The sequence below is a fragment of the Scyliorhinus canicula genome, chromosome 8 (assembly GCF_902713615.1).
Source record: "Scyliorhinus canicula chromosome 8, sScyCan1.1, whole genome shotgun sequence".
In the NCBI taxonomy this organism is placed as follows: domain Eukaryota; kingdom Metazoa; phylum Chordata; class Chondrichthyes; order Carcharhiniformes; family Scyliorhinidae; genus Scyliorhinus; species Scyliorhinus canicula.
The window spans coordinates 136,993,850-137,016,669 of NC_052153.1; the positions used below are offsets into that span (position 1 = coordinate 136,993,850).

A 22,820-nucleotide genomic window follows, 5' to 3' on the forward strand; every position below is an offset into this window, starting at 1 on the left:
ACCCATTCATATACCTGTCTAGATGCATCTTAAATGATGCTATCGTGCCCGCCTCTACCACCTCCGCTGGTAAAGCGTTCCAGGCACCCACCACCCTCTGCGTAAAAAACGTTCCACGCACATCTCCCTTAAACTTTCCCCCTCTCACCTTGAAATCGTGACCCCTTGTAACTGACACCCCCACTCTTGGAAAAAGCTTGTTGCTATCAACCCTGTCCATACCTCTCATAATTTTGTAGACCTCAATCAGGTCCCCCCTCAACCTCCGTCTTTCCAATGAAAACAATCCTAATCTACTCAACTTTTATTCATAGCAAGCACCCTCCATACCAGGCAACATCCTGGTGAACCTCCTCTGCACCCTCTCCAAGGCATCCACATCCTTCTGGTAATGTGGCAACCAGAACTGCACGCAGTATTCCAAATGTGGCCGAACCAAAGTCCTATACAACTGTAACATGACCTGCCAACTCTTGTACTCAATACCCCATCCGATGAAGGCAAGCATGCTGTATGCCTTCTTGACCACTCTATCAACCTGCGTTGCCACCTTCAGGATACAATGGACCTGAACTCCCAGATCTCTGCACATCAATTTTCCCCAAGACCCTTCCATTGACCATATAGTCCGCTCTTGAATTTGATCTTCCAAAATGCATCACCTTGCATTTGCCTGGATTGAACTCCATCTGCCATTTCTTTGCCCAACTCTCCAATCTATCTATATTTTGCTGTATTCTCTGACAGTCCTCCTCGCTATCTGCAACTCCACCAATCTTAGTATCATCTGCAAACTTGGTAAACAGACCACCTATACCTTCCTCCAGGTCATTTATGTAGATCATAAACAACAGTGGTCCGAGCACAGATCCCTGTGGAACACCACTAGTCACCTTTCTCCATTTTGAGACACTCCCTTCCACCACTACTCTCTGTCTCCTGTTGCCCAGCCAGTTCTTTATCCATCTAGCTAGTACACCCTGAACCCCATACGACTTCACTTTTTCCATCAACCTGCCATGGGAAACCTTATCAAACGCCTTACTAAAGTCCATGCATACGACATCTACAGCCCTTCCCTCATCAATTAACTTTGTCTCTTCCTCAAAGAATTCTATTAGGTTTGTAAGACATGACCTTCCCTGCACAAAACCATGCTGCCGGTCACTGATAAGTCTATTTTCTTCCAGATGTGAATAGATCCTATCCCTCAGTATCTTCTCCAACAGTTTGCCTACCACTGACGTCAAGCTCACAGGTCTATAATTCCCTGGATTATCCTTTGGGGCCCGCCGCTTTCCGTGGATTCACTTTCAAGAAGGCAGCTCTCACCTCTGAGACTGTAATAGTGGGTATGGGTGTGACCAGGGATGTTGGGGGGCGGGTGGCACTGATACATTGGCTGACAGCTCAAAGCGGGCATAGAACTTGTTCAGATCATCTGGTAGGGATGCTCCAGCCCCAGATATTCCGTTTGGCCTTCCATTAAAGCCTGTGGTCTTGTGTAGGCTTTGCCCAGTTTGAGTAAAGAGCACGGAGAGAGGGCGAGACTTCAGTAAAGAGCACGGAGAGAGAGGGCGAGACTTCAATAAAGAGCGCGGAGCAAAAGCGAGGTTTTTGTGATACACCCGGGGGACCAGGGAGAGGGTATTGGGAGACTCCCCTTCAAGCGAGCAGGAAAGAGCTTTAGGTACTTAGGGGTGCAGGTGGCAAGGAACTGGGGGACCCTCCACAAGTTGAACTTTTCCAGGCTGGTGGAACAGATGGAGGAGGAATTTAAGAGGTGGGACATGGTACCGCTGTCGCTGGCGGGGAGGGTGCAGTCAATCAAAATGACGGTCCTCCCAAGGTTCTTGTTTTTATTTCAGTGCTTGCCCATCTTCCTCCCTAGGGCCTTCTTCAAAAAGGTGACGAGTAGCATCATGAGCTACGTGTGGGCGCGCGGCACCCCAAGGGTGAGGAGGGTCTTTTTGGAGCAGAGTAGGGGCAGTGGAGGGCTGGCACTACCCAATCTCTCGGGGTATTACTGGGCGGCAAATGTGTCGATGGTGCGCAAGTGGATGATGGAAGGGGAGGGGGCAGCTTGGAAACGAATGGAGAGGGCGTCCTGTGGCAACACAAGCCTGGGGGCCCTAGTAACGGCACCATGGCCGCTCCCCCCCCACGAGGTACACCACGAGCCCGGTGGTGGCGGCCACCCTCAAGATATGGGGGCAGTGGAGGCGACACAGGGGGGAAAAGGGAGGTCTGTTGGCGGTGCCAATAAGAGGGAACCATAGATTCATCCCGGGGAACATCGACGGGGGATTTCAGAGCTGGTACAGGGTGGGTATACGGCAGCTGAAGGACCTGTTTATAGAGGGGAGGTTTGCGAGCCTGGGAGGGCTGGAGGAGAAGTTTGAGCTCCCCCCGGGAAACATGTTCAGATATTTACAAGTGAAGGCATTTGCTAGGCGGCAGGTGGAGGGGTTCCCCCTGCTCCCCAGTAAAGGGGCGAGTGATAGGGTGCTCTCGGGGGTCTGGGTCGGAGGGGGGAGGATATCGGACATCTACAAGATAATGCAGGAGGCGGAGGAAGCATCGGGGGAGGAGCTGAAAGCCAAGTGGGAAGGGGAGCTGGGAGAGCAGATAGAAGACGGGACGTGGGCGGATGCACTGGAGAAGGTCAATTCTTCCTCCTCGTGTGCGAGGCTGAGCCTCATTCAATTTAAGGTGCTGCATAGAGCTCACATGACGGGGACAAGGATGAGCCGGTTCTTTGGGGGTGAGGACAGGTGTGTCAGATGTCGGGGAAGCCCAGCGAACCATGTGCATATGTTCTGGGCATGTCCGGTGCTGGAAGGGTTCTGGAAGGGGGTGGCAAGGACGGTGTCGAAGGTGGTGCGGTCCAGGGTCAAACCAGGATGGGGGCTTGCGATCTTTGGGGTCGGGGTAGAACCGGGGGTACAGGAGGCTAGGGAGGCCGGAATACTGGCCTTTGCGTCCCTAGTGGCTCGACGAAGGATATTAATTCAATGGAAGGACGCGAGGCCTCCAAGCGTTGAAACTTGGATTAACGATATGGCTAGCTATATTCAGCTAGAAAGGATCAAATTTGCCCTGAGAGGGTCGGTACAGGGATTCTCCAGGCGGTGGCAACCTTTCCTTGACTTTTTAGATCAGAGATAGGCGTTCGGGGTCGTGGCAGCAGCAACCGGGGGGGGGGGGGAGGGGAAGGGGGGGAGGGGGAGGGGAGGGGGGGGAGGGGAGGGGGAGGGGGGGGAGGGGAGGGGAGGGGGGGAGGGGAGGGGGGGGGCGGAGGGAGGGGGGAGCGGAGGGGAGAGGGGAGGGGAGGGGGGGGCGGAGGGAGGGGAGGGGGGGCGGAGGGGGGGAGGAGGGGAGGGGGGGGGAGGGGGGGCAGCAATGGTCGTGGGGGGACATGCACGACTGTAACGCGGGCAAGTCTGCTCGCTGCTCATGTCTGAAACTGTAGGCTGCCTTGTTTGTTAAGTTGTTGCTTGGGGGGGGGGGAGGACTGGTGCGCGCGAGAGGGCAGGCGAGGGAGGGATATTTGCCTAGAGGGATTGTGTTGTAAATAATTTAAAAATTAGTAGGGGTAAATGTCTGTATGGAAAAACTCTTTCAATAAAAATTATTTAAAAAAAAATAATAAAGAGCGCGGAGAGAGGGTGAGAATTCAGTATGGAGCGCGGCAAGAGAGAGGGCGAGACTTCATTGAAAACTGAAATTGAAAATTGCTTATTGTCACAAGTCGGCTTCAAATGAAGTTACTGTGAAAAGCCCCTAGTCACCACATTCCGGTGCCTGTTCGGGGAGGCTGCTATGGGAATTGAACCATGCTGCTGGCCTGCCTTGGTCTGCTGAAAAGCCAGCTCTTTAGCCCTGTGCTAAACCAACCTCAGTAAGGAGCGCGGCGAGAGGGTGATACTTCAGTAAAGAGCACGGAGAGAGAGGGCGAGACTTCAGTAAGGAGCGCGGCGAGAGAGAGGGTGAGACTTCAGTAAAGAGCACGGAGAGAGAGAGGGCGAGACTTCAATAAAGAGCGCGGAAAGAGAGGGCGAGACTTCAGTAAAGAGCACAGACAGAGAGTACGAGACTTCAATAAAGAGCGCAGAGAGAGAGAGTGCGAGACTTCAATAAAGAGCGCGGAGAGAGGGAGCGCGAGACTTCAGTAAAGAGCGTGGAGAGGGTGAGACTTCAGTAAAGAGCATGGAGCGAGAGGGCGAGACTTCAGTAAAGAGCGCGCGCGGAGAGAGAGCGAGACTTAAGTAAAGAACGCTCTCGGGTAAAACAGCTGTTTGTTTAAAAAAAATGGTATTGTGACATCACACGAGGCTGTGACCTGATTGGCTGAAAGTCAGATTGGGCTAAATTTGAGTTACTGATTTAAATACTAGTTTTGATTTGACTTAGATTACCATTTCTAAGTTGATTTGAATTACTATTTTTAAAATTTTTAATTTGACTTAAATAACTATTTTGGGTTGATTTAAATTACTATTTTAACTATTTTTAATTTGATTTAAATAACTTTTTAAATTTCAAATAAATAACTTTTTAATTTGTTGTCAGATCAAGAGGGATAAATACTCAGTTTTTTTAAAAAAACAATTAAATATTACACGGGGATTGGATTTAATCTGACACAAATATGCCTTTCTAAAGTTTAATTTCAAAGGTTTAATTTAAAGGAATAATTCATGGCAGGACAGCTCCAAGGTGTGGTCTGCTCCTCTTGCTCCATGTGGCAGGCTGGGGACTGTTCCAGTCCCCAGGGTCGTCATATGTGCAGGAAATGTCTCCAGTTGCAGCTCCTGGAAGCTCGAGTTTCAGAGCTGGAGCGGCGGCTTGAGACACTGTGGAGCATCTGCGAGTTGGAGAGCATCGTGGATAGCACGTATAGAGAGGTGGTCACACTGCAGCCTCAGACTCTGCAGGCATGAAGGGAGTGGGTGACGACCAGACAGAGCAAGAGAGTGAGGCAGGTAGTGCAGGAATCTCCTGTGGCCATTCCCCTGTAGAACAGATATACAGCTTTGGATACTGTTGAGGGGAATGGCCTCTCAGGGGAAAACAGCAACATAGAACATAGAGCGCAGTACAGGCCCTTCGGCCCACGATGTTGCGCCGACATGGGAAGTCAAAAACTAAAGGCCATCTAACCTACACTATGCCATTATCATCCATATGCTTATCCAATAAACTTTTAAATGCCCTCAATGTTGGCGAGTGCACTACTGTTGCAGGTAGGGCATTCCACGGCCTCACCACTCTTTGCGTAAAAAACCTACCTCTGACCTCTGTCCTATATCTATTACCCCTCAGTTTAAGGCTATGTCCCCTCGTGCTAGTCACCTCCATCCGTGGGAGAAGGCTCTCACTGTCCACCCTATCTAACCCTCTGATCATTTTGTATGCCTCTATTAAGTCACCTCTTAACCTTCTTCTCTCTAACGAAAACAACCTCAAGTCCATCAGCCTTTCCTCATAAGATTTTCCCTCCATACCAGGCAACATCCTGGTAAATCTCCTCTGCACCCGTTCCAAAGCTTCCACGTCCTTCCTATAATGAGGCGACCAGAACTGTACGCAATACTCCAAATGCGGCCGTACTAGAGTTTTGTACAACTGCAACATGACCTCATGGCTCCGGAACTCAATCCCTCTACCAATAAAGGCCAACACACCATAGGCCTTCTTCACAACCCTATCAACCTGGGTGGCAACTTTCAGGGATCTATGTACATGGACACCGAGATCCCTCTGCTCATCCACACTACCAAGAATTTTACCATTAGCCAAATATTCCGCATTCCTGTTATTCTTTCCAAAGTGAATCACCTCACACGTCTCCACATTAAACTCCATTTGCCACCTCTCAGCCCAGCTCTGCAGCTTATCTATGTCCCTCTGTAACCTGCAACATCCTTCCGCACTGTCTACAACTCCACCGACTTTAGTGTCGTCTGCAAATTTACTCACCCATCCTTCTGCGCCCTCCTCTAGGTCATTTATAAAAATGACAAACAGCAAAGGTCCCAATACAGATCCTTGTGGTACGTCACTCGTAACTGAACTCCATTCTGAGCATTTCCCATCAACCACCACTCTCTGTCTTCTTTCAACTAGCCAATTTCTGATCCACATCTCCTAATCACCCTCAATCCCCAGCCTCCGTATTTTCTGCAATAGCCGACCGTGGGGAACCTTATCAAACGCTTTACTGAAATCCATATACACCACGTCAACTGCTCTACTCTCGTCTACCTGTTCAGTCACCTTCTCAAAGAACGCAATAAGGTTTGTGAGGCATGACCTACCCTTCACAAAACCATGCTGACTATCCCTAATCATATTATTCCTATCTAGATGATTATAAATTGTATCTTTTATAATCCTCTCTAAGACTTTACCCACAACAGACGTGAGGCTCACCGGCCTATAGTTACCGGGGTTATCTCTACTCCCCTTCTTGAACAAAGGGACCGCATTTGCTATCCTCCAGTCCTCTGGCACTATTCCTGTAGCCAATGATGACATAAAAATCAAAGCCAAAGGCTCAGCAATCTCTTCCCTGGCTTCCCAGAGAATCCTAGGATAAATCCCATCAGGCCCCGGGGACGTATCTATTTTCACCTTGTCCAGAATAGCCAACACTTCTTCCCTACGCACCTCAATGCCATCTATTCTAATAGCCTGGGTCTCAGCATTCTCCTCCACAACATTATCTTTTTCCTGAGTGAATACTGACGAAAAGTATTCATTTAGTATCTCGCTTATCTCCTCAGCCTCCACACACAACTTCCCACCACTGTCTTTGACTGGCCCTACTCTGACCCTAGTCATTCTTTTATTCCTGACATACCTATAGAAAGCTTTTGGGTTTTCCTTGATCCTACCTGCTAAAGACTTCTCATGTCCCCTCCTTGCCCGTCTTAGCTCTCTCTTTAGATCCTTCCTCGCTTCCCTGTAACTATCAAGCGCCCCAACTGAAACTTCACGCCTCATCTTCACACAGGCCTCCTTCTTCCTCTTAACAAGAGATTCCACTTCTTTGGTAAACCACGGTTCCCTCGCTCGACCCCTTCCTCCCTGCCTGACTGGTACGTACTGATCAAGAACACGTAATAGCTGTTCCTTGAACAAGCTCCACATATCTAGTGTGCCCAACCCTTGCAGCCTACTTCTCCAACCTACACATCCTAAGTCAGGGGTGGGCAAACTACGGCCCGCGGGCCGCATGCGGCCCGCCAAAGGTATTTCTGCGGCCCACCAAGTCATTTAAAAAAAACAAAAAAATTTTTTTTTAAATTTTTTTTTTTAAGGTTAATGGAGGGGGGGGGGGGGGGCTGTTGGGTTACTTACTGGTATAGGGTGGATACGTTGAATTGAGTAGGGTGATCATTGCTCGGCACAACGTCGAGGGCCGAAGGGCCTGTTCTGTTCTGTACTGTTCTATGTTCTATATGAGGCGCCCAGAATCATAACCGGGTGAAGTAATTATTTTACTTAATATACTATGCGGCCCTTTGTGAATTGTGAATTTCTGAATGTGGCCCTTGCACGGAAAAGTTTGCCCACCCCTGTCCTAAGTCATGTCTAATGGCATCATAATTGCCCTTCCCCCAGCTATAACTCTTGCCCTGCGGGGTATACTTATCCTTTTCCATCACTAATGTAAAGGTCACCGAATTGTGGTCACTGTCTCCAAAGTGCTCACCTACCTCCAGATCTAACACCTGGCCTGGTTCATTACCCAAAACCAAATCCAATGTGGCCTCACCTCTTGTTGGCCTGTCAACATATTGTGTCAGGAAACCCTCCTGCACACATTGTACAAAGAACGACCCATCTAATGTACTCGAACTATATCTTTTCCAGTCAATATTTGGAAAGTTAAAGTCTCCCATAACAACTACCCTGTTACTTCCGCTCTTTTCCAGAATCATCTTCGCCATCCTTTCCTCTACATCCCTAGAACTATTAGGTGGCCTATAGAAAACTCCCAGCAGGGTGACCTCTCCTTTCCTGTTTCTAACCTCAGCCCATACTACCGCGAAAGAAGAGTCCCCATCTTGCATCCTTTCTACCACCGTAATACTGTCCTTGACTAGCAGCGCCATACCTCCCCCTCTTTTGCCCCCTTCTCTGACCTTACTAAAACACCTAAACCCCGGAACCTGCAACAACCATTCCTGTCCCTGCTCTAACAATGTCTCTGAAATGGCCACAACATCGAAGTCCCAGGTACCAACCCATGCTGCCAGATCCTCTACCTTATTTCGTATACTCCTGTCATTGAAGTAGACACACTTCAAACCACCTACCTGAACACTGGCACCCTCCTGCGAAGTCAAATCTGTGCTCCTGACCTCTATACTCTCAATCTTCCGTACCTCAAAACTACAATCCAGGTTCCCATGCCCCTACTGATTTAGTTTAAACCCCCCCAAAGAGCACTAACAAATCCACCCCCCCAGGATATTGGTGCCCCTCAGGTTCAGATGTAGACCATCCTGTCTATAGAGGTCCCACCTTCCCCAGAAAGAGCCCCAGTTATCCAGAAATCTGAATCCCTCCCGCCTGCACCATCCCTGTAGCCAAGTGTTTAATTGCTGTCTCTCCCTATTCCTCGTCTCACTATCACGTGGCACGGGCAACAACCCAGAGATAACAACTCTGTTTGTTCTCGCTCTGAGCTTCCATCCTAGCTCCCTAAAGGCCTGCCTGACATCCTTGTCCCCTTTCCTACCTATGTCGTTAGTGCCAATGTGGACTACGACTTGGGGCTGCTCCCCTTCCCCCTTAAGGACCCGAAAAACACGATCCGAGACATCACGTACCCTTGCAGCTGGGAGGCAACATACCAATCGTGAGTCTCTCTCGCTCCCACAAAATCTCCTATCTGTGCCCCTGACTATTGAGTCCCCAATTACTAATGTTCTACTCATATCCCCCCTTCCCTTCTGAGCAACAGGGACAGACTCCGTGCTAGAGTCCCGTACCCTATGGCTTACCCCTGGTAAGTCCCCCCCCCCCCCCCACAAGTATCCAAAACGGTATACTTGTTACTCAGGGGAACGACCGCAGAGGGTCCCTGCACTGACTGCTTCTTCCCAGTCCCTCTTACAGTTACCCATCTATCTCCAGTCTTTGGTGTAACTATTTCCCTGAAGCTCCTATCTATGAACCCCTCTGCCTCCCGAATGATCCGAAGTTCATCCAACGCCAGCTCCAGTACCATAACACGGTCTTGTAGGAGCTGGAGATGGCTGCACTTCCTGCAGGTAAAATCAGCAGGGACACTAACGGCATCCCTCACCTCAAACATCCTGCAGGAGGAACATTGCACTGCCTTCCCTGCCATCCCTCTTAGTTCCCACCAAGTTCTGGTAAACAAATATAAAATAAATTTAAAAAAAATAATAATAATATAATATAGCACTTACCTGCTCACACCAATGGGTCTTATTATTAGGGTAGAGGAGGAGGGCGGGTGGGAGACACTATGCGTGTAGTGTCTCGGGTTTCCTCTCCACCAGAATTTATTGGCTAGGGGAAAATCCTTCCCAGAAGTCCGCGGGTCGTACTTCCGGTTCCCGCCTTATATTATCTTCCCGCCGCTCTCCTCGCGCTTTTTCACTGACTCACCGCCGCTCTCCTCGCGCTCGCCCCTGTCTCTCCGCTCCTTAATGAAGTCTGGCCCCTGTCTCTCCGTGCTCTTTAATGAAGTCTCGCCCCTGTCTCTCCGCGCTCGTTAATGAAGTCTCGCCCCTGTCTCTCCGCTCCTTGATGAAGTCTCGCCCCTGTCACAGCCAAACTCGTGGCACCACTGTTGGTTCTGCTGCAGAGGGGAGGGGTGATGTGTGACAGTGCAATAGTTATAGGGGATTCAATTGTAAGGGGAATAGACAGCCGTTTCTGTGGCCGCAAACAAGACTCCAGGATGGTGTGTTGCCTTCCTGGTGCTAGAGTCAAAGATGTCTCGGAGCAGGTACAGGACATTCTGGAGGGGGAGGGTGAACAGCCAGTGGTCGTGGTACACATCGGTACAAACGACATAGGTAAAAAAAGGGATGAAGTCCTAAAAACATAATACAGGGAACTAGGAAGGAAGTTAAGAAATCGGACCGCGAAGGTAGTGATCTCAGGATTACCACCGGTGCCACGGGCTAGTCACAGTAGAAATGACAGGATATATAGGATGAATGCGTGGCTGAAGAGATAGTGTCAGGGGGAGGGTTTCAGATTCCTGGGGCATTGGGACCGGTTCTGGGGGAGGTGGGACCTGTACAAACTGGACGGGTTACACATGGGCAGGACTGAAACTGATGTCCTCGGGGTGGTAAGAAAGGGGCTGTTTGCTAGTGCGGTTGGGGATTATTTCAACTAATGTGGCAGGGGGCTGGGAACCGATGCAGGAAGTCGGAAGGAAGTAAAACAGGGACAGAAACAAAAAGTAGTGAGGGGGAAAGTGTAAGGCAGAGAAGCCATAGTCAAAAATCAAAAAGGGCGACAGTACAAGGTACAGTGACTGAGGGGAGCTCAGTGAATAGGCCCAGTAATACTAAAAGGGATAAAACGGGAAGTTAAAAACATAAATCGAAAGCGACATGGCAGGTTGTTACATGAAGATATGGGTTCAACGACAAGGAAAATTAGGAGAAAAGTTAAGTGGAAAAATAACTTTGGAGAGGTTACAGATCAAGGTGTTAAGATTCAAAACAGAGGTATAAAAGCCAACATAAGTGTACTTTACCTGAATGCTCGTAGTATTCGGAATAAGGTAAATTAGATGATGGCGCAAATGATCGTGAATGACTATGATTTAGTGGCCATTACTGAAACGTGGTTAAAGGATGGTCACGACTGGGAGTTAAATATCCAAGGATATCAAACTATTCGGAAGTTCAGAGTGGATGGTAGCTCTGTTATTTAAGGATGACATCCAGGCAATAGTAAGAGATGACATCGGTGCTATGGAGGATAAGTTTGAATCCATTTGGGTGGAGATCAGGAATAGTAAGGCGAAAAAGTCACTGATAGGAGTAGTCTATAGGCCACCAAATAGTAACATTATGGTGGGGCAGGCAATAAACAAATAAATAATGGATGCATGTAGAAATGGTACAGTAGTCATGGGGGATTTTAATCTACATGTCGATTTGGTTTAACCAGGTCGGTCAAGGCAGCCTTGAGGAGGAGTTTACAGAATATATCCGCGATAGTTTCCAAGAACAGTATGTAATGGAACCTAGGAGGGAACAAGTGGTCCTAGATCTGGTCCTGTGTAATGAGACAGGATTGATTCATGATCTCATATTTAGGGATTCTCTCGGAAGGAGCGATCACAATATGGTGGAATTTAAAATACAGATGGAGGGTGAGAAGGTAACATCAAATACTAGTGTTTTGTGTTTAAACAAAGGGGATTACAATGGGATGAGGGAAGGGCTAGCTAAGGTAGACTGGGAGCAAAGACTTTATAGTGAAACAGTTGAGGAACCTTCCTAAACGATTTTTCACAGTGCTCAGCAAAGGTTTATACCAACAAAAAGGAAGGACGGTAGAAAGAGGGAAAATCGACCGTGGATATCTAAGGAAATAAGGGAGAGTATCAAATTGAAGGAAAAAGCATACAAAGTGGCAAAGATTAGTGGGAGACTAGAGGACTGGGAAACATTTTGGGAGCAACAGAAAGCCACTAAAAAAGCTATAAAGAAGAGAAAGATAGATTATGAGAGTAAACTTGCTCAGAATATCAAAACAGATAGTAAAAGTTTCGACATATAAGAACTAGGAGCAGGAGAAGGCCATCTGGCCCCTCGAGCCTGTAAAACACAAAAGAGTGGCTGAGTTAAATATTGGTCCTTTAGAGGATGAGAAGGGAGATTTAATGATGGGAGATGAGGAAATGGCTGAGGAACTGAACAGGTTTTTGTGTCGGTCTTCACAGTGGAAGGCACAAATAACATGCCAGTGACTGATAGAAATAAGGCTATGACAGGTGAGAACCTTGAGATGATTGTTATCACTAAGGAGGTAGTGATGGGAAAGCTAATGGGGCTAAAGGTAGACAGGTCTCCGGCCCCTGATGGAATGCATCCCAGAGTGCTAAAAGAGATGGCTATGGAAATTACAAATGCACTAGTGATAATTTACCAAAATTCACTAGACTCTGGGGTGGTCCCGGTGGATTGGAAATTAGCAAACGTGACAACACTGTTTAAAAAAGGTCGGCAGAAAGCGGGTAATTATAGGCCAGTTAGCTTAACTTCGGTAGTAGGGAAGATGCTGGAATCTATCATCCAGCGAGGCATCTGGATGGAAATTGTCCCATTGGGCAGACGCAGCATGGGTTCATAAAGGGCAGGTCGTGCCTAACTAATTTAGTGGAATTTTTTGAGGACATTACCAGTGCGGTAGATAACGGGGAGCTAGTGGATGTGGCATATCTGGATTTCCAGAAAGCCTTTGACAAGGTGCCACACAAAAGGTTGCTACATAAGATAAAGATGCATGGCATTAAGGGTAAAGTAGTAGCATGGATAGAGGATTGGTTAATTAATAGAAAGCAAAGAGTGGGGTTAATGGGTGTTTCTCTGGTTGGCAATCAGTAGCTAGTGGTGTCCCTCCGGGATCAATGTTGGGCCCACAATTTACATAGATGATTTGGAGTTGGGGGACCAAAGGCAATGTGCCCAAATTTGCAGACGACACTAAGATGAGTGGTAAAGCAAAAAGTGGAGAGGATACTGGAAGTCTGCAGAGGGATTTAGGTAGGTTAAGTGAATGGGCTAGGGTCTGGCAGATGGAATACAATGTTGACAAATGTGAGGTTATCCATTTTGGTAGGAATAACAGGAAAAGGGATTATTATTTAAATAAAATATTAAAACATGCTGCTGTGCAGAGAGACCTGGGTTGCTAGTGCATGAGTCGCAAAAAGTTGGTTTACAGGTGCAACAGGTGATTAAAAAGGCGAATGGAATTTTGTCCTTCATTGCTAGAGGGATGGAGTTTAAGACTAGGGAGGTTATGTTGCAATTGTATAAGGTGTTAGTGAGGCCACACCTGGAGTATTGTGTTCAGTTTTGGTCGTCTTACCTGAGAAAGGACGTACTGGCGCTGGTGGGTGTGCAGAGGAGATTCAATATGTTAATCCCAGAGCTGAAGGGGTTGGATTACGAGGAGAGGTTGAGTAGACTGGGACTGTACTCATTGGAATTTAGAAGGATGAGGGGGGATCTTATAGAAACATATAAAATTATGAAGGGAATAGATAGGATAGATGCGGACAGGTTTTTTCCACTGGCGGGTGAAACAGAACTAAGGGGCATAGCCTCAAAATAAGGGGAAGTAGATTTAGGACTGAATTTAGGAGGAACTTCTTCACCCAAAGGGTTGTGAATCTATGGAATTCCTTGCCCAGTGAAGCAGTTGAGGCGCCTTCATTAAATGTTTTTAAGATAAAGATAGATAGTTTTTTGAAGAATAAAGGAATAAAGGGTTCTGGTGTTCGGGCGGGACAATGGAGCTGAGTCCACAAAAGATCAGCCATGATCTCATTGAATGGCGGAGCAGGCACGAGGGGCCAGATGGCCTTCTCCTGCTCCCAGTTCTTATGTTCTGAATTTGCTCCTTGTCCTGCTGTGTGGAGGTTGGCGATAATCGCTCTTGGGAGTTTTCCTGCTTTGGGGAATTTGCCGGAACAACCTGTGGGCCTCGTTTACCTCTGGGGGCTTGCGGAAGCTTCTTCACCTCCACCCCCGCCCCCCTGTTCGCCCCAACCAACATCAGGGCGAAGTACTGTGTCGGGTTTCTGCCCTCTGAGTCCTCAGGTAGCCCGACAATCCTTAGGTTCTGGTGGCGGGACCTGGTCTCCTGGTTTTCCACCTTCCCCATGAGTGCTCTCTGGGTCATCACCAACCTTACCACTTCTGTCTCGAGTGAGGCAATCCAATCAGTCTGGTCTGTGACCACTTCCCACACGGTCGCCTCCTGAACCTCCAGTCTCCGCTCCATTCGTTCCAACGCCTCTTTGAAGGGGACCAGTGCGAATTATATGGCTGACCTCATCAGCGCCATGTAGTCCAATTGATGGGAGTCCTTGTGTTTTTGGAGCTCCTGTGTAAGGACCTCCAACCATTGTCCTGATGGTGGGTGGTCAGTATTTGCGTTGGTGATCCCTCTGGGTCTGCCATGTCTTGCTCTGCGTGTCTGTGGTATGTATTTTCCTCTCCTGACTCTTGCTACTTTTTTTGTTTTTCAAGCTCTGTGGCTGGTTTGGGGGCAGTGAAGTTTTATGGTCTGTAATGAACTGCCTGAAAGAATGGTGGAAACAAAATCAATAAAATTTTTTTAAAGGAATTGGATGAATATGTGAAGAGGAATACATTTGTATGGCTATGGGGAAAGAACAGGGGATGAATTGAATGGCTCTTTCGAAGAGCTGTAGGCACGATGGGTCAAAGATGATCTGAGCCATGATTTTATGATTACAAAGAGTGGTCCATTCGTTTAAAAAGGTGACAGCAATTTGGCAGCCTTTTACATCGCTCTTGATTCAGGATTTTAACCATCTATGCACAGATGTAAAATGGGCTGCTCATTCATTACTACCTATTTTGCAGAGTCCAAACATTACGTTTTGCTAATCAGTTTCAGAAGTAGCAATACATTTCACAAAAATATTGAGCAAATGATTGTGTATACACAGTAAAATTTAAGATGCTTTATTATTAGAGATGACTTCTGATTTCATGTATGCTTGCATATGTTGACACAAGTTCAAATATTTACATTATGTGTTAAATGTAATTGGCAAGGATTCCAAGAGAGATTTGAGACTTTTATGCTTTTCATGTTAGGTGACATTATTCATCTTGGAAACCGTCAGCTCACTGTTCTACACATGCCTGGTCACTCCAGAGGTAGCATCTGCCTTCATGATCAGGAGAACTGCATTCTTTTTAGTGGAGATGTAGTATACAATGGATCCATGGTTGACTGGCTCCCTTCCAGCAATATCAGTGACTACATTCAAACTTGCAAACGTCTAATGACTCTAGTGGACAATGACCTTGTGAATCAAGTGCTGCCCGGCCATTTTGACCCCTTCGATGCTGAACGACTTTATAGACTGGCTTCAAGCTACGTTGCTAATGCTGGAGTGTGCCATAAAATCTTATCGTGTGCTGCAAGATGCTTTACACGCCTGGCTCTATGGCTGAATTATGGCAGATGAGTAGACCAATAAGATGTATCAAGTTTTGCATTATTTAAGTTTACAGGTTCCTTTTAAATAAGATTTTTGCAAGAGGAAGGAGTGTATTTATAAATCAAATGATCTTAGATAGTTAAGGCTCATACTTGTTAATTGTCGGAGGCAGTTTTGTAACTCACTATGCATAAATAGGAGTAATGTCATGAAGCAAAAATTCAACAAAACAATAATTTGGTAAAGTAAATTGTGATTATATTGTTACAGAAGTATAGAAGCAAAAATTGACTCAACAAAAGCTTCCATTACAAAATTCATGCTGTAGATCAATTTTATATTTTAAGAAAGACAGTCCTGAAAATTAGTTTATTGTAAACACTGTACTTTCAATGCCATTCTTATTAGACTGATGAAATGTTGTTCCGCTGGGAGATCAACTGAAATGTGCCTTACCAGTTTTTGTCGGTAAATTAATATAATCACAAAATCCCTGCTTAGATTTTATTAATTATTTCTGCATCACCCCCCCCCCCCCCCCCCCCCAACAATCCACATGACAATGCCCCTCGAGTAGGGAATGGAAATCTCTTTTGGATTTATACTAATGCTGATACAAATTTGAAGATGATCACTTAGTATCTGATAATGGAATATGAAAATTGTGGTTCCAGTCAAATGATCCTTCCCTGTGAATGTCTCGATTGGTTAGGTAGCATACAAAGAATAATCTTGTAGGATAAACAGCAATAATGAATGACTGGTGCATCCAGCTTAGTCCGCAGGTAGGCAGGCCCCTTTTCCAACAGCAATTGGGTAAATATTTTATAAAGAAAAATAAGAACACAAATTAAATAAGTTCTTTCTGCTATTGAATCTTATTCATCTGGTATATTAATCCTTCCATCATTTACTGAGTAATTTTTTTCCCCACTTTTTAAATGTTCTTTGCTACTGTTTTCTCACAATTTACTTAACCAAAATTCAAAATGTGGATTTATCTGTTAAGGCTATACCCCTTAACCATTGCCTTTGACAAGTGAAGTGTCTGTCTGTCTTACCATAATGTGTTTTGTAAATTCCCTGGTTGACCATAGTTTCATCCAAAAGGATTGACAGAATCTGTGGATTCGAAGTTCGTTGAGCTATATTTGGTGTAAATTTTGAACTGGTCCTTTTTGGTTAGGGGTTGCAACAGTAGTGCTGTTATCCACAGTCTTTTGCTGGTGACAGACTCTGACACTCAAGTACTACATGACTGTTTGAAAATAAAAAGGTTGTGTTCTCATTACAGGGGCTTCATTATAAAATAAGTGTAAAGGGTATAGTCTGCACCATACACTGTGGTGAATACCAAATGTCTAGTATTCATTGTAAGAATTAAATCTAATGACAGCTTTTATAATGCAAGTGCACCTCTGCAACATGGATACAAGGCTGCAATTTATAATTCTGAATCTGATAGCACTTCTGCACACTACTGGGCTATGGTCTGGGAAAATACACCCTGTGGGTGTGTATTTATCTTCACATGGAGCTCTGTTTCTGGCTAGTAAATGTTCAGTAAATGAGTGTTTGAACTCTCCAAGAACACTTAAATTAGCTCTGCTTCGGTTTGTAAAGTGCCCAGGAGATGCAACTGATTGTCCATACTCTAGTTAAGGTTTAATTGACAAAAACTGGAGTTATGCTCCATGCAGTGTCTAATAAAATAGTATCAGACTACTTCATCCTCTTTAATTCCCAGGCTATGATTCAAATGTTCCTATCCATCAAAGCAAAGTTTCACTTAAATTTGGAATAGTATATTGCAAATATCTTTCCATACTTGTTAACTTTAGTTCTCAATACATTTTTCATTTGTTTACATATTTTAATTGTTTTTTTCCCTATTCTTAGGAGATTTGAAGTGAACTGTCTACTGTTTCCAGTTGTCTTGCCAATCTTACTGTGTCAGTTCTATTCATTATTTACATGTGTGCTTTTTTACAGTTGCATATTCTCAGTGTTAAATTTACTTAAGTATTTTCCTATTTGCATAACCAGTCTAAAGTTTGCAAATATTCTGCTATGCAACATTCTTCACTGTTCTTGTTTTTTTTGGTGAGTTGAGTGGATGGTGCCAAATATGGGTTTTAAAAACCAAGATGCCGACCTAAAAATGAATACTGGGAGATGTTTGAAGTATTGCAATTTTGAGGCAGTGGGAAAAATGTAATTCATGACTAGATTTTGAAATTAGATGCAAAAAAATCCATAGAAATTAAATATTTATATTTCTCTCTTTATTTCTTCAATATTTCTATATCCTACAAATGATACAATTGGAAACAAACATATTGTGAGTAAAATGATAGTGTTCTGCAATTTGTGTGTAATTTTCTTGTTAAAAATTAATGTTTTGTATCGAGCATTTTAGAATCTCTTTATCCAAGCTGGAATAAACAGAACACAATCTGAAAAATCACAGAATCTATTTATCAATCATGTGATTACTATAATTCACATTCATCTTTATTCATGAGTTACCAGTTCAGGCTATTTGTGAAATATGAATAATTTCTCAGTCCTTCATAAACCTGTATGTATGTCAGATCAGGATTTAAAAATTGCAACCAAAAGATCAACAGTATACTTTGGGCATGTGAACATCAGTCAACGATTTAACGTGTTGCATCAGTATTCCTTCAAATAAGAGAATTGGTTTCTCCGTAAAAATGCTGTGCCCTTGGCTAAACTAGTTAAAATAAATGGTCATAGAATCATATATTTGTCGATATTCAACTCTAAACATTGGCCGTAGCTTCCAAGTTCCGAGACAGTGTTTCTGGGTGGGGGTGGGGGGTGCTGTACACCAAGGATGCGGAAGATCCCAGGTAAGAATTGCACAGCAATTGTTCAGAAAGTTTAAAATTCTGATGGGCGATTGTCTGGCCCTGGGAGCAATAATGTGATGTCAATCCCAAACTTTGGTTGGTTCTGACTGCTATGTAACAGTTACCCAGGAAGTGTTGGAAGAATTGAAACCACGTCTTGCTTCTGGGTAACTATAGCACTGACCTCTCATTGGATGCTGCACTTCCTCCACCCTGCACCCAACCCCCATGGGCCAGGGGATACCCCTCCAACTACACCCTACCACCGACAGCCATCCCGATATCCTGTCTACCCTTCCGACCGCCAATAGATGCCTGAACAACCCCCCCTCTCTGGAGTACACCCCCACACCCTGATTTCCCACAGGATTCCCTGACTACACTCCACCCCTGACTAAGTCGGTTTCTCTCTCCACAGATGCTGCCAAATGTGCTGAGTATTTCCCACACTTTCTATTTTTACCCTGAAGTAATATTTTCTTGCAACTTGTTTGAATCTACTCTTTTTCATCTCATACTGATTTCTCATTGTTTTGCTATCTTGAACCAAATCAAATACTTCTGTCATGCATTGGGATTTCTTTCAACATTTTTCCACAAAATATATTTATGTGTTGAGGTTTCTAAAGCAAACTCTATTTGCACAAATTTGTAAAAAGCTTTAAGGATAATTAAAATGCTAATGACGTAAGCTTCTTAATATCCTCAAAGACTGAAAACAAACAATTTGTTAGTCCGTCTCAGTAATTGCTAAATACTTCACTACAAGGAGGGCCCTTTGTCCCAGGTGCTTGGCAAAAGTGGTCTTGCATTGCCTCCCTTTTCGATGGGAACAAAACATTAAAGTGGGAATAAATACATTTCTAAACACCGTTCTTAAGGCATGTTTTTGGCAGGTTCAAAATGTTAAGATTGCAGGGGAGTAGTAAGAAGTTGTTTTCTTTAAGCAAGTGAATATAAAATGTTACTTTGTATTATTACTTGGAAGTTAAATTGTATTTATTGAGATATACTGTATACTGATTGATTCACTTAATTCAATCAGAACTGTTTTGCATATTTGCTAACTGAAATAAAACAGTTTAACAATCTATATCTAATCTCATCTTGTTAAATGTTTTGTTGATTGGAATAAGAATTGGAGTAATTGTAGAGGAGATGGTTACAGAGTGGTAGTACCACTGGACTGGTAATTCAGAGATCCAGGCTAATGCTCTGGGGACATGGATTCAAATCCCATCATGGCATCTGGTGGAACTTAAATTCAATTAATAAATCTGGAATAAAAACTAGTCTCCATAATCGTGACCATTGGCTGGATTATACGTGCCCCTTGTTGGCATGTCTTCGGTGGCAGGGCATGTAAAATGGGGGTTGCCATACCTTCCTACCTCCAAGCTCTCTCCCATAACACATGGGTGCTGAAATTGGTCTGCCTGCCATATTGAAATCATCAAGGATAAATTGAGTTTGTTTACATGCCAATTAACTCCAATAATATCTTGGCCATGCCATAACGTGATTGGTGTGGGTAGTCAGCATGAAGTGGGCAGGCTGTTTTCATTAAAAATGTTTTTAAAAGGCTGGGAAGGGAAAAAGTGTACTATGTTTGAGGGTTCGTACTTCTGACCTGCCTGTTCTCCAAAGCCCACCCTAAACCAGCCGAATCCTCTCTGTCCAATACTTTGACCGTGCCTTACTCCTTGATCCATGGGACCTTTTTTCTTGGGACAGGCTGCAATCCTGGTAGCACTCACAAATTAAATCTTGGTGCTGCCAGCCTATCAGATTGACCAGGTGAGACGTTGTCCCAGTGTCATGGAATTTAACCCACCCACAGCATGTTATAGCTGTACTGTGGACTGGTGTGAAATGGGAAGTTGCCACACCCCTCCATCCCAATGGTAATACTGAGCTCCATTATACGGTCTTCTATTGTTGTAAAGACCTAGCTGGTTCACTAATTTCCTCAGGGAAGGAAACATGCAATCTCTACCTGGTCTGACTTACATGTGACTCCAGACCCACAACAATCTGGTTGACTATTAACTGCCCCACTGAAATGGCCTAGAAAGCCACTCAGTTTAAGGGAAACTAGGGATGGGCAACAAGTGCTGGCCTTCCCAATGGCATCTGCATCCCATGAAAGAATAGTGGGGGGAAATGCTCCTTGTGAAACCTAAACATGGCGACACCCTGACTGATCCACTGCATCCCTGAGAATTTTTAATTTGAATCCCTCCAGAATATCCCTTTTTCTCCAGTAGCGAGTCTGTTCTTGTTTTAGTTCCAGTTCCCTTATCATCCCCAGGAGCTTTTCTCTATGCTTTACTCAACGTGGTTACTATCCTTCCTTTAATGAAAGCTCCAGAATTGCACACAATACCCTAGAGCTCTCTACAGTAGAGTAGCATCTCTATGTTCTATTTTTTTTCCATACAACCTAACATATCTTTTGCTTTCTTCACCGTATTCAGACATTGCCATATGTCTTGAAGGATTTATCTACTATGAGATCTTGATGAGTCAGTGTTTTCCCATTATCTTTTAATCCGGCTACCTAATGCTTATTTCAGTGCGTAAATTTGTATTTTATGTATCTTACACCGCAGTTGTTCACTCACCTCTCTGAATAGCCCTTCCACCACCCTCCTGCCCCACCCCCCAAAGCTTTGAGTTGAAGCGATTAACTTGAGCTCTCGGTCCTGGTGGGTAACTAAGAAGCTGATTATTCACTTCACTTTCCAGCTACAGCTGGATAAGGGAGATTGTTTTCCTTGGAGTAGAGAAGGCCGAGGGAGGGACCTGATTGAGGTGTATAAAATTATGAAGGACATAGACAGGCTTTCCCAGATACTGATTTGGTTTCAATCAAGATGCCCCCAGATGACAGTGAAGAAAATGTAGCCATGATTTCTGCTCCCGATTGTAGATTTTCTGTAAATTATATGGATGTAGTCATTGGGTAAGGTCACTATTGTCAGAGTTTTTACAACAAAGAGGCCCTTCGGCCCATTGTGTCCACATCAGCCATCAAGCACCTATTTGCTCTAATCCCATTTCCAGCACTTGGTCTGTAGCCTTGTCTGCTATGGAATTTCAAGTTTCTTCTAAATGCTTCTTAAATGATGCAAGGGTTCCCACCTCTACCACCCTTTCAGGGAGAGTCCCACCGTTCTGGGTGATAAAGTTTTTCATCACATCTCCTATAAACTTCCTGCCCGCTGGTTGATGACCTTCTGCTAAGGGGAAAGGTTTCTTCTCATCTATGTTCTTCATAATTTTATACACCTCAATTAGGTCCCTCCCTTGGCCTTCTCTGCTCCAAGGAAAACAACCCAGCCTATCCAGTTGTAGCTGGAAAGTGAAGAAGTGAATAATCAGCTTCTTAGTTACCCACCAGGACCGAGCGCTCAAGTTAAAAATGAATGATTGAGAGCTGAAGAATTTCTTCACACGATGGTTAGAACTAGTGGCCATTAAGACAGAAACTGGAAAATGCTTTGAAGAAATTGATAGTTGCCCAACTCCAGAAGCGGTGGAGCTTTCCTCGTTTAATACTAGGCTGACACCAGTAACATTAGAATGAACAAAATAGGCCAATCAATTTTGCACCCAGAATCTGTATTCAGTATTTAAGGGGTAAATGTTTTTACAATATAAGAGGAGCTGTAAAATACCTGTTGTTGTTCTTGTTGCAAACCGGTATTTTCTGTGCACAATTTCTTTTTCTGCCACAGGTACATAGATGGTTTTAGGATCAGTGAGAGGAAATTGAGTATTTATCAAACTAGCCTTCGACCCAAGTAATACAATACAACAAAGGCAAATGATTCGAGAGAGAGCAAATCTCAACTAAAAACCAATCAATGCTTGTCGAGATGCCAGAAAGGGAGGAAGCACTCAACTTCCTTATGTCATTCGTCTATGTCCCATCCATTTCTGAGTGCCAGCTATACAGCATTTATTTTTTAATTGATGTTCAGCAATTACCCTCCCCACCTACCTTTCTAAATGCCTTGTGGGAATAATTGAGGCAAAGACCAAGGCATTTTAAAGGACAAGTTGGATAAATATTCAAAGTAGTGAAACTTGATACTCAGACTTCAACGCTTCACAGATGCTGCATATTGTCTGTGGGTTGTGTTCTCGATGCTATAGTCATTGAGATATTCTTCATTACTATCTCTGCAAGGCTTTATTCTGATATTAATTTCTTTTTTTTTAAACAAACAATTTTATTGAGGTATTTTTCGGCATTGTAAACAGTTACAGACATCAACAAAAAGAAAGCAAAAAAGGCAAAAATGTGCAAACATCCACGTAGAATCAATACTTCAATCGTACCATACTGCACACGCCCGCTCCTCTCCCATCGACACTACCCGCCAATTTATCCCCCCTACTCTACTCTAACCTCCCTCCACCCCCCACCCCCCCCCCCTGCTAACGCTCACTCTCCCGCAACGAAGTCAATGAATGGTTGTCACCTTCGGGCGAACCCCTGTACAAATCCCCTCAAGGCGAACTTACTTTTTTCCATACCCAGAAAACTCGACATGTCCGAAAGCCACAACTCAGTCTTCGGGGGCTTTGGGTCCCTCCATGCCAGTAGTATTTGTCGCCGGGCTATCAGGGAAGCAAAGGCCAGAACATCGGCCTCTTTCTCACCCTGGACTCCCGGGTCCTCCGAAACCCCAAAAATTGCCACCCCTGGACCCATC

General features: G+C 44.9%; 1 protein-coding gene across 1 annotated transcript in view; it reads left to right on the plus strand.

Annotated features, from left to right (window-relative positions):
- The window catches only part of mblac2 (metallo-beta-lactamase domain containing 2), a 37,995-nt gene extending 22,743 nt beyond the window's left edge, over positions 1 to 15,252 (plus strand). The window contains exon 2 of the mRNA XM_038805298.1: positions 14,871 to 15,252. Within this exon, the coding sequence (XP_038661226.1) occupies positions 14,871 to 15,247 (377 nt within the window). The 3' untranslated portion in view covers positions 15,248 to 15,252. The remainder of the gene's footprint in view (positions 1 to 14,870) is intronic.
- The last annotated feature ends 7,568 nt before the right edge of the window (positions 15,253 to 22,820 follow it).